Source organism: Sylvia atricapilla, chromosome 1 (genome assembly GCF_009819655.1).
Source record: "Sylvia atricapilla isolate bSylAtr1 chromosome 1, bSylAtr1.pri, whole genome shotgun sequence".
Taxonomy (NCBI): domain Eukaryota; kingdom Metazoa; phylum Chordata; class Aves; order Passeriformes; family Sylviidae; genus Sylvia; species Sylvia atricapilla.
Genome location: NC_089140.1, coordinates 139,794,476 through 139,810,386, shown reverse-complemented (window position 1 = coordinate 139,810,386; position 15,911 = coordinate 139,794,476). Strand labels below are relative to the sequence as shown.

Sequence of the window (15,911 nt, the reverse complement as noted above, 5' to 3'; positions counted from 1 at the left end):
TAATAAGTTCTACATCACAGAAAGTACTGAAATTCTGTGAGTTTTACATTTCAAAAAGTATTGGAGTCTATAGATACCTCAATTAAAATAAGACACACCGATTCCTCCCTTGTCCTTTTCCATCTATCCAATAGTAAAAGCTGGCTAACCTCCCTCCTGGCTCCAGTCTGGTCTTTACTGATGTGTATGACTCTGGGGGGCAAAAACAGCAGGTCCCTTCCTGAAGGGGGTACCCAGAACTCCCTACCCATTTCAGTACACACAGTATCCTCTCTGCATCTCCACATTTGGGAGTTATTTCTCTCTGTGCTTTGAGGATGCCACTCTTGGACTCAGGGTCTGACCCCCCAAACCAGAAATCTCAGTCCTGACAGAATCCCATTTTTGTGGCTTCACACAGACCATCCCTCACTATCCAGAACCCAGTACTGCTGCAAGACACTGCTATCAACTGCAGCCAAGATTTGTGTTGCAAGGGTTTTATTTTTCTTCAGAGCACACAGCAACTATCCCTGTTGGGACCCGATAAACAGCTCAAATTCCTAGGCCCTACTGCTACACAAATAGTAAATTATAACGACAAGTGATAGGAGGACTTCTCTGTCATGGTGCCAGCCTATGGCCACTGCTCCCACAGAAGCAGGGACCACGTAAAAAATGCGAGCCTAGATTGATTTTGGCACATTCATTCTGCCGTGCCTGCATGATCATCAACATTGAAACAAGTTTCTTTCACTTTTTCATAGGCAGCTCCTCTAACATAAAATAAATAAAAATTATTCGTGCACATGCTATACACATCAACTTGCCTGCCGATCTCTCCTAACCTGAGACAAAAGTTAATGATTGACTCCATCTGGAATGGAATACATAAAATATACAGCACAAACCACTCATACAACATTTGTCTTCTTATGTACATAGTGAAAGAACAATCACTATTTGCACATGTATTGTTAACTACTTATCTCTGAGCTGCACTTGAGGAAAGCTGCTGAGGGCAGCAACTGAATTATTACAAGGCATAGCTAAAAGGAAAGAACTAAGGAAACAAAGCCTTACATCTTCACTTCTAGAAATGCTGAATAGTCCCAGTTTTACTGAGGGACATGAGAAATTAAATTCCTGGCCTAGGAATCTCATTTTATATTTATATATATACCTATAAACACACATATACGTGTATGTATACAGATGGGGCTTGTCATTAGAATTAGTACCAACAGGCAAGATTGAAACACATGAAAGGGTGCACCAAGAATCAAAGACTCTTGAAAAATGAACACAGAAGTCTGAGAAACTTTAAAAAAATTTAAATAATTTATAGTAATAAAAATACGCAATTGAAATTTTTGTGATAGGGTAGAGTTAGCGGGAAACCTGATTTCAGAACACTTCATTATGCAGCTTTACCAACCTTCACTTTGATATCTTTTCTTTCAGTGGATCACTCTGCTGAAATCTCACAAAGAAAACATTTTTTTTGAGTGCTTGATTTTGAAAAACAAATTGATGGAAGTGAAATTATTTGTACAGAGAGTTCTGGAGGAATCTGTTCTACAGGTATCTGATGATGTAATCCCTGTGTTCTCTCCACTTCAAAGAAGTGAACAGACAAGGGTCTTCTCAAGTGAGACAACTGAAAGCTACTTTTTTCAGCGTTAGTTTTGAACCCAGTCAGTAGCTCTTGGGAAATGCAACCACTGGTGAAGAACAAAGGAAGTTGCAAGAAAAGTGTTCGGGGGTAGAAAAACAATCATTCCCTGAGGAGGAAGTACAAAATTGGATTGTCTTAGATAGATTACAAAATCTCATTTTAAGAAATTCTGTCAATTCTTTAAAAGGCATAGACGTTTGTTTAATATCTAGGGATGTGACTTGAGAATAAGTGACCTCTAGACAATTTTATATCTCAAATCCTTTTAAAGTCTAAGCTTACACCAGAGTCTTAACACACTTTCAAACTCAGTGATAGCATTTACTAAATTCTGTGACTATTTACAGTTTATATAATCATATATATTTCATAGCAATACATTAATACTAATAGTCTTTTGATATCACTGCACTAGAAACTGTCACTGTTATGTGCCATGGGCCTTCTGCATCTTCAACTCCTAATGAACTTTTCAATCCTACTGCCATGAAAAAATGTTCACTGTTTATGGCTTTGAATAAGAAAAAAGTTATGGACCCACAGGTGCTGCCATCCTTCACAAGTTAATGACTAAAAGTCACGCACTCGAATATGGCTTCTGAAAGTGATAAGGTTCCTGAAGTTTGGAACAGTTCCTGAACTTTGGAAGACAAGTGAAACTGATTTTGTCTTACAGCTTCAAAATGTGTAGCTGTTTACCATGTAAAACCTTTAACTCTGTAAAACAAAACTCATACACCTGACTCTGACAAAAAGAGAAATCTTTTGAATTCTGTTGAATCTTTTGTCTCCTTCAAAAGAAAGAAAAATATCTAAGAAGCATGTTTCGTATTTCTCTAAGTAGAAAGAAAGACAATGCTGATTATAAAAACTATTCTATCAAAATCACTGCCTCATCTAGAGAAGTCTCGTATTTATTTACCCAACTATTTAATAGAAGTGTGAATAATGAAAACACGTAGTGTCTTGTGAAAACTGGTGATATGGAGGGATCCAAAAGTCTGCAGAGACATTAAATGTCATTCAGGTTACACCTACTACAGAGAACAGCACACCATATACAATGGCAACAGGTGTTTAAATATTGCTGCTTGGTCAACTGAAGCCTGAGGATTCCTTAATTGCTAGGCACATTTTCTGCAAGAAATGAGCGACTCTTGGGAGATATACAAGAGTTTGGTGATAACCTGGCATCAAGAAACAATTAGATGAGGAGAGTTCAGACACCCCTACCGTATAAGAGAGGCAACAAGCATCTATATCAAAACATGTCCATTGAAACTGCTTTTAGTTGCCAGAGGGCAAGATCAGCTCTATCCAAGTCAGTGCTCAAACCCAGACATAATACTTTAATCCTTCTGCCAAACTGCTGAAATGGGCACAACCTGTTGCCTTCAGCCATAAGGGAAATGAGCTTGGAATTGCTCTGCTTCTGAAAAAATTCTTAGCAACTTCACAAGTGCCGTTATTAAACTTCCAACCATGACTATTGATGTGACACCTTCCTTCAGGCATTTCCAGCAAAGCCAAGGAAGCTCAGGGACACTCACTTCCCCAGGGCTGTACCAGGCATGGATTTGCAGGCAGGGATGTAGCAGGGTGGAGGCTTCAAAGGGCACTCCCGGTCCTGAGGAATCTGAAGGATCCTCTCAAACATTCTAAGGGCAGTGCTGTCACAACCTCCTCAGAAGAGAGAGCTCACCACTGAACAGCTATAGGGTCTCTGCAGCAGAACAAAGGGAAGAGCTGAGATTTTGGGCAGCTGGAGCTGTCAGGCAGCCGGAGCCTCCACAGTTTGTCCTTGCAGGACCATCAGTGCCAAAGCTCACAGACGGATCGTGCCCATCCCAGCTTTTGCCTTGCTCTTGCTAATCTGCATGGCAACAGAAGCTGCCAAAGGGTCTGTTCTGGCGTGTCACACTGCTGAAATCTTCAGCTTTCCTTCACAGCTGTCAGCTTAATAATTTAAAGGCTCGCCAAGAGCCAAACTTCTATGTCCTCACTTTAAAAAATATGTTTCTATTAACCAAAAGTAAGAGGCATTTGCTCAGACAGATACTGGGTATAGAAGCAAAGGACACTACTGGATGTAAAAATTTACCATGTTACCTAACATATAGCTGAAGATCTCTTTTCTTTTTCCATAAATCACCCCACCCATGGGCCAGGATTTACATCACAGCCTGTGCCAGCAGCCAAGTTCTCGGGTGCCAGCTGACATTACACACATCAGGGCAGAGGCTCCTGACCTTGTAAAGGCAAAGCACTTATCACAAGCAACCAAGACACAGGGACAAGGAGAAGGAAAAAAACGCTTTGTCCTACTCCTTTCCCTCCCCCAGCCACTGTGCACATATCCAGGGAGTGGAAGAGGGCACAGGACTTCCATTACCACCACAGACACTGCCAGTGTGCAAAGCTGGGCTTGCCAAGGTGCTGCTCAGAAAACTTTAACCCTCACTGCATCAGTTCCCTGACAGAGAAGAACAGATAGGCAACAGTCCATGGGAATGAGAGCTATGAGGCAATGCACAAGGCTGCAGCAAGACAGGCACTAGGAACTTTGCAAGGAATTTAAATCAAGCAGATCCGATAAGTATTTGAGTTTAGATGCACGTGCTGTTTGGTCTAGTACAAGAGTGCTTTAAATACCTCCATTTGCATGGGTTTGTGTAAGTAACACCATGCTCACAGTTTCATTTTACACTTTTATTCCTAAGTTATGTGCTCATCTTGCATGCACTTTCACCCAAATACACACATAATCACCTGTCTGGCTGCATCAATCCCACTGGGGAATCTTGCAGTTGTAAGTATCACTAAGAATAGAGTACAGTATGTTGCCTTGAGTGCATGTGTGTGCTGGTTTTCTATCATCTGTTTGCCTGCCCCAAAGGCTGCTGATATAAATTGTCTTTGATCCTGAAAACACTCCACATTTTCATTTTGCATTAACAATTATACACTTATCTTGGACAGGAAAAGGGAGACATTAAATGCAGGATTGGCTAAAACTCGTCTGCCAGCCAGTCTTTTATCACTTATTTGTGGTTTTTACTGCCTGGAAAACTGATGAATACAAATCCTTTGCCCAGAGATCCCAACAGAGAAACAGAATGAAATTAAGAAGAAACTGGGGGCAAGTAGACAATTTTGGGTGCAGTTTCACAATACGGTTCCAGCTGACCCAACAGCTCACTGCTATCCAAGTGGAAATTTTGTGTCTTCTCCACCACATCCACTCTCTCCTCCTGGCTCCACATTCCAAACACCTATCTTCTGTGGCTTCTGGAAGTCTGCAGATCAGAAAATTGACCTACCCACCAAATCACCACATTGGATCTGCTTTCAAAAAGTCCAAGAAGTTACCTGAGCAGGAACAAAGAGGAGGTGGACTACACCACTGGGTAGTAGGAAAAGGGCCAGAAGAAGAGTGGATCTCCCTATTCAGCAGCAGCCAGACATTATGCACATCGACTTGTTCATGAACTCCCAGTCCACGCAGATCTAAGCCACTTCTTATAGATTCATGAAGTAATGTCCATGGGTAACTTCACAAGACAGGCATTAATTATTGTGTATCTACAGATCACCTTGCCTAAAAAGGCCACTGTGTTTCAATACCTTCATAAATAAAATGACAAATGTAATTCTTGATAGCAGCACTGATAAGCTGATTCTAGGAGCCTGATTTGACAACATTTCCTCAGTTTCTCCTTATGGAAAGATCGCTAAGCTTTTGCTCTTATGTTAAACTATGAGGTACACAGAAAGATTAATGTGATCCTTTCAGAAATTTTGTATTCTCCTGAATGCCTCAGCTTCTAGCAACATACATTAGGAACAGCAGGATTCTTATCTGACACTTGGATGCTCAATTCTGCACCAAATCCACCATGCAGGACCAATGCCAGTGCACTCTATTACCCCGTCACTTCAGGCTACTTTGAAGCAGAATCTCAATACTGGAGGCACTGGTGTGTACTGGAGCCAAATTACCAAAATAACATTTACTTGCCAAACAAGAGTAACGTTGGTGCGCATCACAAAGTGGCACTTCTCCTTACTTGGTGGATTCAAACAGTAACAGTGTCTGTACTAGCAGCAGTGATGGCATCTGCCAAAGCAGGAAACATTTCTATCACTTTTCAGTGTTTGTCTGGCATCTGAGAAAAAAAGTTTTTAAAAATTCAAGAAAAACTACTGGGAAAATATTTGCCAATCCCCTTACAGTTACTTATATAACACATTATAATGGAATTTTTCTTCCTGAATCACAAGATGATCCATCACCAAACTGAAATTATTAAAATTACTGTTTCTCCTCTGTACTGTATAGGTACAGCAGGCACACACAGCCAGCATACATTACAGAAATTAAAAATTAACTGAGTCAGGCATTTTTGTTCAAGGCTCCTGTGCTGCTCACAACTCCAGTCACACAGCACTGTTAATTGCTGCTGGCACTGACAGTAGGGATCCCCTTCCATCTGCTGGGACCAGCTGATGCAAAATAAAAACAATCCCTTGGAGTGAGGCGCAGCTCTGCAGGGTCAGTGCCCGGAGCCGCTGCCAGCGCCGGCCGGGCTGTGCGGGAGCGCTGCCCTCCGCTCGCCTTGGCTCTCCCCGGGGTGCTGAGACACTTTATCTCTTATGGTTTCTTTGGGGGTTTTAATCTTTAAAGGCGCCACTCTCCTGCAGCGTTTGATGCCTTTAGTGACACAGCAGCCTCTCCCCAGCCGCCTCCTGTTCCACGCAGGGGAGCAGAGGTGCCCGCGGCAGAATCCCCCCGCGCGGTGTTTCACCTCCCCGGGCTCGCAGCGCCCCTCGCCCTCGTCGCTGCTGAAAGCGGGGCCGGAGCCCGGGGCCGCGATGGAAGCAGGGCAGGTGCTCCGGTGCAAAGAAAGCCCTCGGGGACAGACCCTCGCCCTCCGCCTCCCAAACCTCCCCCTCCCGCCCTCAGCGGGGCTGCCGGTGACCCCGGGTACGGGTCCCCGGCGAAGCGGGAGGAAGACACCGCTTACCGGAGCTGCTCGCCGGTGAGCAGGACCTCGGCCATGTGCTCCAGCTCCGCCGCTTTCTGCTGCATGCTGCTCATGCCGTCCTCCATCGCCGCCGGCCTGCGGGCACAGCACCGCCGGGTGAGGGGGACCCGGGACCCGCCGCCCCCGCCGCGCTGCCCCCGCCGGCGGCTCCGGGGCGACTCCCGCCCGGCCCCGGAGCTCTTCGCGGGGCTGGCGGGCAGCGACAGCCACCTCCCGCCGCTCCGGCTCACCTGAGCGCCTCAGGTCACTTTTCCCCTCGGCAGGCTCGGATCCCTCCCGCCGCTTCCCGTGTTATTGTGTCACCGGCAGGCGGAGAAACACATGGCTGCAGCCGCCGCGCCGCAGCCCGGCTCGCCGAAGCAGCAGCGGCCCCCCCCGGCTGTCACACGGCAGGGTCGGCGCTGCCCCCGCGGGAAGGGGCCGGCTCCCCGCCGGGAGCCGCGAGTCGAGCGGCCGCTGCCGCTGCCCTCGCCGCCAGCCCCGGCCCGGGAGGCAGAAAGCGGCCGCACAAGGAGGAGCGCGGCGCTGCCCGCCCGTGGCTCCTTCCCGCGGGTGCAAAGTCCCGCGTCCTCCCTTCAACGCGGGGCTGCTCGGAGGAGCAGTGAGAAGCCGATCGGAAGAAGCCGATCCGACCGCGCGGGCGGAGATGCGACTGCTGCCCGCTCAGGTAGCGCGGGCTGCGCCTTGGCGGTGATCAATGGAGATGCAGCGCGGGACAGGTGGTTGAAATGGAACTGGTGATCTGAGGATTCATCCTCCAAGGCTGTTACTGCCCTCCTGCTGTCCGCATTGCCGCTTATCTGCCACTCAGGGGTTATTTTCAAACCCTGGTCCCCTGCTCACGTCAACTCTTTTGTCTCCAGGCGACAGAGGATGCAGAATTCTTGAGGGCAGAGAAACATTTTGTCTTGGCAACGGGAAATAAAGGTCACAAACACTGTTTGTCAACATTTTTGATGGGGAAAAAGAAATCGTCCTTTTCTTTTAAAAAGTTCAGGAGGAGGCATCTTCTGCAGTGGAACAACCATGGTATTTATTTGCAAATATATGCAATACCTTGATTACCTACTCATTACCTTTATATCTGTCTGCACATACTCTGTGTGCATGGAAATTTTGTCTGCTAAAGTACTTGCAATACTGTCATCTATTCAGAACGAAAATGATAGAAGCACAAGAAAAACTAAGAAGGAATCAAGTGAAGCCAGTAGTAATGAGAGTGCAGACAATGGGAAGAAGGTGTTGTTTGCATTGCCCATAGTAGATTTGTGGCATTTATTACTAAAGGTGGCTCCGGGTGTAAAAGAACAGACTTGGAACTAAGCAGAAAAATACTTGGAAAAGAAATCTACATAAGGCTTCTAAGCAGACAGCAGCCACATCCAGGTCAGGAAATTCTCTGTTCTAAAAATAATGGTCTCACAAGGCAAGCACTTGTGTGACATTTCACATGTGCTTTCCCTGCTGCTCCCTATACATCTGTTTATAGCCATTGAGATGAACACAGGAATAGATGGACCTTTGGTTCAATCCAGTAGGGTCCTTTTAATGAGCACCTTTGTGGATCTCAAAGAGCACTAGAGGCCCATGAGTGGCAAAAGGAGAAAAATACAATACCTGCTTTTGTTTCATTTTGGCCATAAATAGAGATACCTTAGCACTGTAAGCAGTACAGTTTGAGCTTACTTTCTGTAAATTGGGAAGACACACATTTAATCTGAATACTTGCAAACAGCCTCTAATTCCACTCATACTGCAAACATACAAAGTACAGATTCACAGAGCTGGAAACAAAAAGGGAATTGAAACAACCATCTGACCTTATCTTTAAGACAAAGAATGTACACAGCAATTTTTATCAGGCACTTTATCACATGACTGAAGGAAAGACAATTTCAAGAGAATGAATATTGCAGACCATTTCTGCGTAAATCCTTGGCTCTATCACCCGGGTTTGACTGATTTCATCCATTCGCTGCTGCTAAAAGGAGATACACTGCTCTTCCAGGCTCTGGCAGCACAATCTGCAATGTGTCTTATGTTAGTTTTTCCACTTTCAGGACCTCTGTTGTTGCAATTCAATTCACTAAACAGGTAGAAGAGTAATAGAAAGTGGAGAACTTTCTTCTGAGCTAGTGAGCAGAGATGTGCAGGTGTAATGAGTGCCAGAGCTGACACCAAGTTAGAGTGGGCCTTGGCAGCTTGAAACAGGAACAAAAGAGGAGGAAGAGGGAGAAGAAGCTGTCTTTATGCAGTGACAAGGTACTGTGACAGGGTGCTTGTGGAACTGCAGCCTGAAATCCATATCTTTCCCTGCACAGTCTTGCAACTTGCAAAATGCAGGCCAGTGCAAATTCCTGTACTGGATTATTTAATGATTATAGAATTTCGTGGTGGCCTTTGCACACTGATATCCCACTTGTAATTTGTTCCACATGTTCACACAAATTCCTTACAGTTTCAGTTATCCTGAGAGGAGGGAATTTGCTATCAGTCACTCCAAGCCTGCCATCACCCAAAAAAGGGTAACGACATAACCTTGAAGGGTCATGTTGCAGCCAAGAGCCAGTAAAAAGCTACACAAAATAACCTGATGGGATGTTGCAACTTGTTTTTAATCAACAGGCTGCTATAGAACATAAGGTCTAAGAAAAAATTAGGCTGTGTTGACCCTTCCTCCCAAGGGGGAGGAATGAAGACTAAAACTAACAGGTGGGACAGTATGTGCAGGGTCTGAAATCCTGACAGCAAGAGAGAGAGAGGCATCCTTCTGAGACAACCTCTGGTAAGTTGATTGATTTCTTTTTTCAGCTATAGGATCAACTTAAGACATTGTTGCCTATTTCAGATATGAATACCTGAGTTTTACTTTAGCATGGCTGAAGGTGAGATGGAGGTAGCTAGCCACCAATAAGGCATTCCTCAGCCAAAAGCATGACAGATCTTTGAGCTGGAGCCCCGGGACACTTCAAAACTCATCCTCCACAACATCAAGACAGTAACAAAAGCTGCATAGGTCTGCTAGAGGATTGGCATCACAGGTGTGAGGGGTAGCTCAAGTGTCTTCCAGTTACTTCTGATGACATGAGCAGCTCTGGCATGCAGTGAAGTACAAGGCTGTACACTTGAACCACCAAGGTCACAACGCTCAGTGGAACCTCATGCATGAATAGGCACATTGTATTAGAGTACTGGGTTTAGAAAACATGTTAGTAAGTTGTATAAACTTTCTTATCTCATTTAGTAAATGCCCAAGTGATGAAACACTAGATGTTTACATAATGAAATATGAATATTGCTTTCACTGCTTTGAAGATGGGGTTATCTGTGGTCTACATTTTGACTTGATAAATTAATCTGATAATTGATAAGATAATTCTTTAGTCTCACTAGTCAATTTTCTGCAAGCTTATTTAAACACAAGACATCCTCATGAAAGAATCACAAGTATTCATGTCTATACCTCTTATTTCTCCTATAGCATTGTTCTTGAGTTCCATATAAAGTTGTTTGGCTTTCTCTTGCTGGGATGACTAGAGCTTTTTAAACAGGAAAATGACATGGATGCAAAAGATCGTGAAGCACTTCAGGGACAAAAGACATTAACAGGTAAGCTGTTGGATGGTTGTGGGGGGTGTTTTCCCTATCATCTTTTGTATAAGAGACAGCATTATGTAAATATCAAACTTAAAAATACTTGCTCACTCTCTTTGCTGAGATAGACAAGTACAAAATGGTTTTTGGCTTTTAAATTGACCTTTTATCTAAGTAGCTCTTGCAACACTTATGGAAAATTAGTTTGAAGGTTTTTTCCTCTATTCCCATGCTTATTTGCAAAGAGAGCTCCCTTGTCTTTGTGTTTCAACTGGTTGACTTCCTTAGCACTGGAGGCCTGGGAAGGGGCACCATAGGAACTACCAGGTATTGTCCAACCTCCCCTCCTCTTTTCAGGCTATTTACAATAGTGTTTCCCATACATGGAAGTGCACAGATTACATTCATTGCTGCCCTAGGTTTGAACCATATAACTTGTCTGCTAGGAACTGGTCATAAGAATCAGTGCTTGTGTGATTCAAAGAATGCATCTGGCCAAGATAATTTTAGTCTTGGGATAAACCACAGGAAAAGGTAGTAAGTTTAAAAACAAACAAACAAAAACCAACAAACAAAATCCCCAAGGATACTGTTTAAATTTCTCTTTTTCTATTATTGCATCTAAGTTCCGCAAAAGCCTCCATGGTGAGATAACAGAAGGAATTTTTCACAGTCTGTCCAACTTTTCAGCACTAGAGTGATAATCATATCTGTTTATATTCCTATATTTCATATGTTACTGACCTGGTACTTGTTATAATAGTGAGCTGAAGTGCAGAGCAAAAGGCATTTTGATCCTGAGATATGCAGAGACAATCGGAAAGGGGTTTTCTAAGCCTGTCCCTACACAGCTTTTCCATTTTGTATTACATACTCAAACACTCACTAGGCCAGACAGAGGTAGCGAGATTTCTGTGCAGACTGACAGCTAAGGCATGACCAAGAGATAGGTACCTGTTTTAGTGCTTGCTCTTGTGAGCAGGTAAATATTTTATAGAAACAAGCAGTAACGCAAATAATTCCAGTTTGACAGTATGCTCTGTTAAACCAGCATTTTGCTGCTACCCAATGCATGTTGTCCCCTACTTTATTATACCTGGAATATATTCTAATTCCTCTTATTTCATATATTCATTTTTTTTCCAAATTATTTCAAATTTTGAGCATCACAAAAATATTTACAAGTCAAAGAGTACCTGTAAACCTGTTGGAAACCTCAGGTTTATCTGTGAAGAAGTTTATATGTATTTCCAGTAGTTCTTTTTGTTTGTTTGTTTTATCTTTATTTTATTCTGAATTTTAACCAACGGCAATTATGAATTTCTACAACTAAGAGTTTTGTCAGTATCATATGTTTAGTCTAGGTCATGGTCCTAGACTTGTGTAGTATCCAGCCTAATGTGTGGACTGGGAGGTCTGAGTCATCTGGGAAACATGACTAAGAGCTGAAAAGGAACTGCTTTGTAAACCACTTCTCAAGTGTGAAGACAACATCTCCTACCTCCATTGTAAAAGCCAGCTTCTTAAGCCATCCCCCAGCCACATCTGTCTTAATGCACTCTGACGTCTGGTTGCAAGATTCAAAATGTTTACTTAAAGCACTGTGGCTTGAACTGTGGTTTAATAGTGAGGTGTGATCAGTGGTTTTCTTGTTCTCTGGGAGACAACATTTAAGAGTATAGATTCAGTCTAAGACACTTTGGTATCCTTTGCTATCCATTTCTGCTTCTCAGCGCAAGTTTCTCTTGACTCTTCCTCCTTCCACACTGCCCAGGATGGGGCACACTCTGCCCTAGAGTGCCTGGCTCTTTGTTTCCTAGGGTGAGCATCACAGCCAGGGCCTGGGCTAGGTGGTGGGTGCAAGTGTGCAGCGTGTACATCGCCGGGGATATACGTGGTTCTGGTGGCAGGAACAGAGGCAAACAGTTTGACAGAGTCCAAACAGCTGTCCCTATGAGGCACAGAATCACAGCCTCCTCACAAGCTCATGAGGCTTCAGCAGACAATCCTTCACCACGTCCCTGTAATACATTAGGTGAGGCTTTGGGGTACACAGAGACATCCCGTGCCTGAAGAACACTCACCAGCGAAGCCGCTCACTGGCTCACAGACCTCGCAGGGGCACAGGCAGCAGCACAGCACGCTGACGATGTGTCACCGCTGCTGCGGGACATCGGCAGCGCTGCAAAGCGATGGCATCGCTCAGCTCCCCCGGGAAAATCGCCACAGCAGCTACGCTGGCTCGCCTGACTCGTGTCCGCATAAAGAACCGTGGCCAGGGTTTAATCACTCTGCCACCCTGTGGTCCTTTCAAGAATTTAAGTATGAAAATGCCAATTAGAAAATGGTAGTGAAATGATGCTCCACGGAAAAAAAGACCGTTAAATTAAGCTATTTTTATAAAGGAATAATCTTTACACAAGAAAATATTTGCACACGATTAAAAAACAAATATATTTGATTCCATCATTAATTTCCTTACCCCCTGAAAGCCAAAAAATAACTGCCCTAGTAAAAATGAAAAAGTCAGTAAAACACTGGATAATTCAATATTCTCATTCAGGAAGGCACTTTGCAAGCATTTGTCTGGGACTCCCTGGTTTCTCAAAATATTTCTGGATGTCCTAGAGTGCTGAAGCAATGAAATTAAGTCAGGAGAACATGATTCTAAAATAAACCAGAATCTACATTGTGCTAAGATATAGCAAAATGATCAGGTGTGACCAGTTTTGTTATAAATGGGCCAGGACACCTGCTCCTTTGAAAAGCCTTTATTAGTCAGCTCTTTTAAGGGGGAACTCGAGGGGTTGCCTGTGCCGTCGCCGCTCCTGTCGTTGTTTTCGCTCCCGTCGCCGTTCTCGTTCCGGCCACCGCTAAGAAGGTGTTAGACGAACCTGCTGCTCTCGTCACAGAGTCGGGAGTTCTTGCCTGGCGGGAATCCCCAGAAACTCAACTGGGCTCGTGTGGTCTAGACCCGTCACTTCTTCCTAGTCTCTTTGTGGTCATGGCGAGGCGGTCCTTAGAATTCAGTCCTTAGGTAGCTGAGGGTCTTCTCGGTGTTGTAGTGTCTCCCTTTTATCTGGATTTTGTGCTGGGTCGCGGCTTTTGGGTCCATTTGCCGGCAACTGCACTTCGATTTTGGAGCGGTGCACCATGGAAGTCTTTGGATTTTCCTATTAGGCGGGGCCGGCAGCTCGAGGAGCCGGCGGGGAATGGGGACAGCCTAGCCCGACGGAAGGGGAGGGAACCCGGGGGTTTAGAGGGGGTATACAACTTGGAATAAGATTTTTGAGGGTACAAACTTTGGTACAAACAGCTTAACAGACAGGTTACAACTGGCATAACATTTGAAACAGTACAACTTTTTAACAAATGACAGACTGTGTACATTTTATTCATTTCAAGTCTCTCTATTGAACTAAAGAGAAGGTATCTTCAGTGATATTGAGAACTAAAATTCTTTATGGAGAAAGAGTTCTTCTGCAGCTCTGCATCAGGGTAACTGGATGCCAAAAAACTGTTGGAAGGAGGTGCCAAAGAAAGAACTGGGATGAAACAGAAACTTATCAAGGTTCTCTCATAAGACCAAATTCAGGTTTCTTGACATAGAGAACCTGGTAAACAATATTGCCAAGGGCTGAACTGAGTGGAAACACTGTTCTGGTCTCAACAGCTCAGCAGAAAAAAACCCATATAAAAATCAGTCTGTGGTTGTTGAGTCCAAGAAGAAATTTCACCAAGGTGCACTCCCACTTTGGATTTGCTGAGAAAAGCATCCCACTAAGAACATAAGTAAGACTTGAGCTGGAGAAAACAGAGGGAAAGAAGCTGGAACAGCAGCAATAAAGCTGTGGTGAGGGAGAAGATGGCAGAAATAAAATTTCCTTGTGAAGTCCCTCAAAGTTTTCTCCCTGTATTGCACTGGCTTCATAGCAACTGTCACAGAGACAAGACCCTCCCTCTCTATCTGCACTGACTTCTCTCTCTGGAGAGGAGCCCTCCAAATTGCCACTCTTAAAGATGTCAATATAGAAAACTCACCCAGAGGCATCTCAGGAGACCCACCTATTGAACATCCCCACCGTGGAATAGGATCAGCTAAAGCTGTATTTTTTCTATAACACAATTTGGCAGACCCCAGTGTGCACTCCCCCAGGATTGGAACCTGCACAGAATTTTTAATTAAAGCTTTCAAAGGTTTTTAATTGCCTTTGATGTTTCTTTACCTCAAATAATTAAATTTTGGAGGAAAAGTCATTTACCTCTCTGAAGATGGGCTTAAAGGGCCTTGTGCCTCACGCAAGATCTTTCTCTGAAGTAGTTTATGATGAGAGCAACCTCATCATCCACTTACTGAGCAATTTCCCAGGGACAGGCAATTTTGTTAGGTAAGATCTGTGTCAATACTGATGACCCAGTCTCCAACACTTAGTCAGGAGATGGTGAAAGGACAAGAATCTCTCCTAAGTGTACAGGCAGTGAACTTTTCTGAGTCAACAGTGACTGGGGATCTGAGAGGCCAAAACATCCAGTGAATGGAACATTACTTGTTTTATCCTGGTTATAGCCTACCACATTATGTCCAATTGTTCAACATCTCAAGACATTGACAGCCCTTTTGATATACTCACTACTATTACTCACAGAGTTGTAAGAAAAAAATTTACACATTTACGCAGTAATTACAATGGGAAAATGTTTGTTGGCATGGCAAACTCGTGAATTCAGCAGCAGGAGAAAAAAACAAAGATGGCTAGCATATTCACAGAAAAATACCTAAAATATAATAGGCATGGGATGGTTTAGGTTTAGGCCCTAGTACCTGATGAGGGGGGTTAGATGGAAATCTTCAGAACAAAATGTTTCCTGCAGAGATGTCAGTAGAGTTCTTCCATTTTCATGTCAGGTTGATGATTTGGGGCTAAAGGGCTTCTAGGTATATTGGGGAGCAGGATGGGAAGGGTATAGCCTGCTCATCTAGCATTTCAGCATTGGGAAGAAAGTTGAGAATGACAAAATCCAGTGAACTGGTAATTTCTGGATGGTTACAGCCCAAGATTGCATTATTCATCACGCCTGGGAGTGAAACTAGAAGGCCCTACAAGCAGAAACATGAGAAACACCTAGAATGTAATAGAATCAGGTATTTGTTCTACAGCTCAATCCAGCATTAGGTAGGTTGGACAGAATTTTTATGATGTGTTCATTTGTACTGTATTTTATTCTTTCCGACATAAGGCCTCTGCTCCCTTTGTTGAGCTTTTCCTGTATTGGTGGCTTCTCATTCAAATTTTCATCCTGCCATTTTCACTGTAATTTTCTTGTGCCACTCTATTCCTTCACTGTATTCTCTTTACAAATAGAATACTTGATGCATTTTCTTGTGTGGGTTTTTAAAAATATTTTTGCATGAAATGGCCATGGTTTACACATGATTTGATTATTTAATTTGATTATTCTATTTATTTATTTATTTTAGGTTCATACAGAAAGTGTAAGTATGTAGTTTGCTGGGAGATATTTGTAGTACATATCCCCAGCAATGCCTTAAAAATCAATAATAAACTAAAAACTACCCACTCTCTGAGGTTACTACTATGCAGATAGCATCTAGT

The 15,911-nt window shown here is 43.7% G+C and overlaps 1 protein-coding gene and 1 long non-coding RNA gene across 9 annotated transcripts in view; one reads left to right on the top strand and one right to left on the bottom strand.

The window, feature by feature from the left end:
- DEPTOR (DEP domain containing MTOR interacting protein) overlaps window positions 1-7,267 on the bottom strand; it is a 76,312-nt gene extending 69,045 nt beyond the window's left edge. For 2 of the 8 annotated variants that reach the window (XM_066335412.1, XM_066335420.1), the window contains exons 1-3: window positions 6,933-7,267; window positions 6,682-6,777; window positions 3,208-3,380 (exon numbers count right to left, since the gene is read on the bottom strand). In XM_066335412.1, the coding sequence (XP_066191509.1) occupies window positions 3,208-3,314 (107 nt within the window). In that variant the 5' untranslated portion in view covers window positions 3,315-3,380; window positions 6,682-6,777; window positions 6,933-7,267. Of the gene's footprint in view, window positions 1-3,207; window positions 3,381-5,724; window positions 5,824-6,681; window positions 6,778-6,932 lie in introns of those variants that run through there. The other 6 variants (XM_066335360.1, XM_066335378.1, XM_066335370.1 and 3 more) reach the window with 6 other exon arrangements.
- Window positions 7,268-9,033: 1,766 nt separating this feature from the next.
- LOC136372537 (uncharacterized) lies at window positions 9,034-15,420 on the top strand. Its single transcript, XR_010745508.1, has 4 exons — window positions 9,034-9,227; window positions 9,328-9,487; window positions 10,184-10,311; window positions 15,348-15,420. It is a non-coding gene; the product is annotated as an uncharacterized lncRNA (long non-coding RNA).
- Window positions 15,421-15,911: the final 491 nt, after the last annotated feature.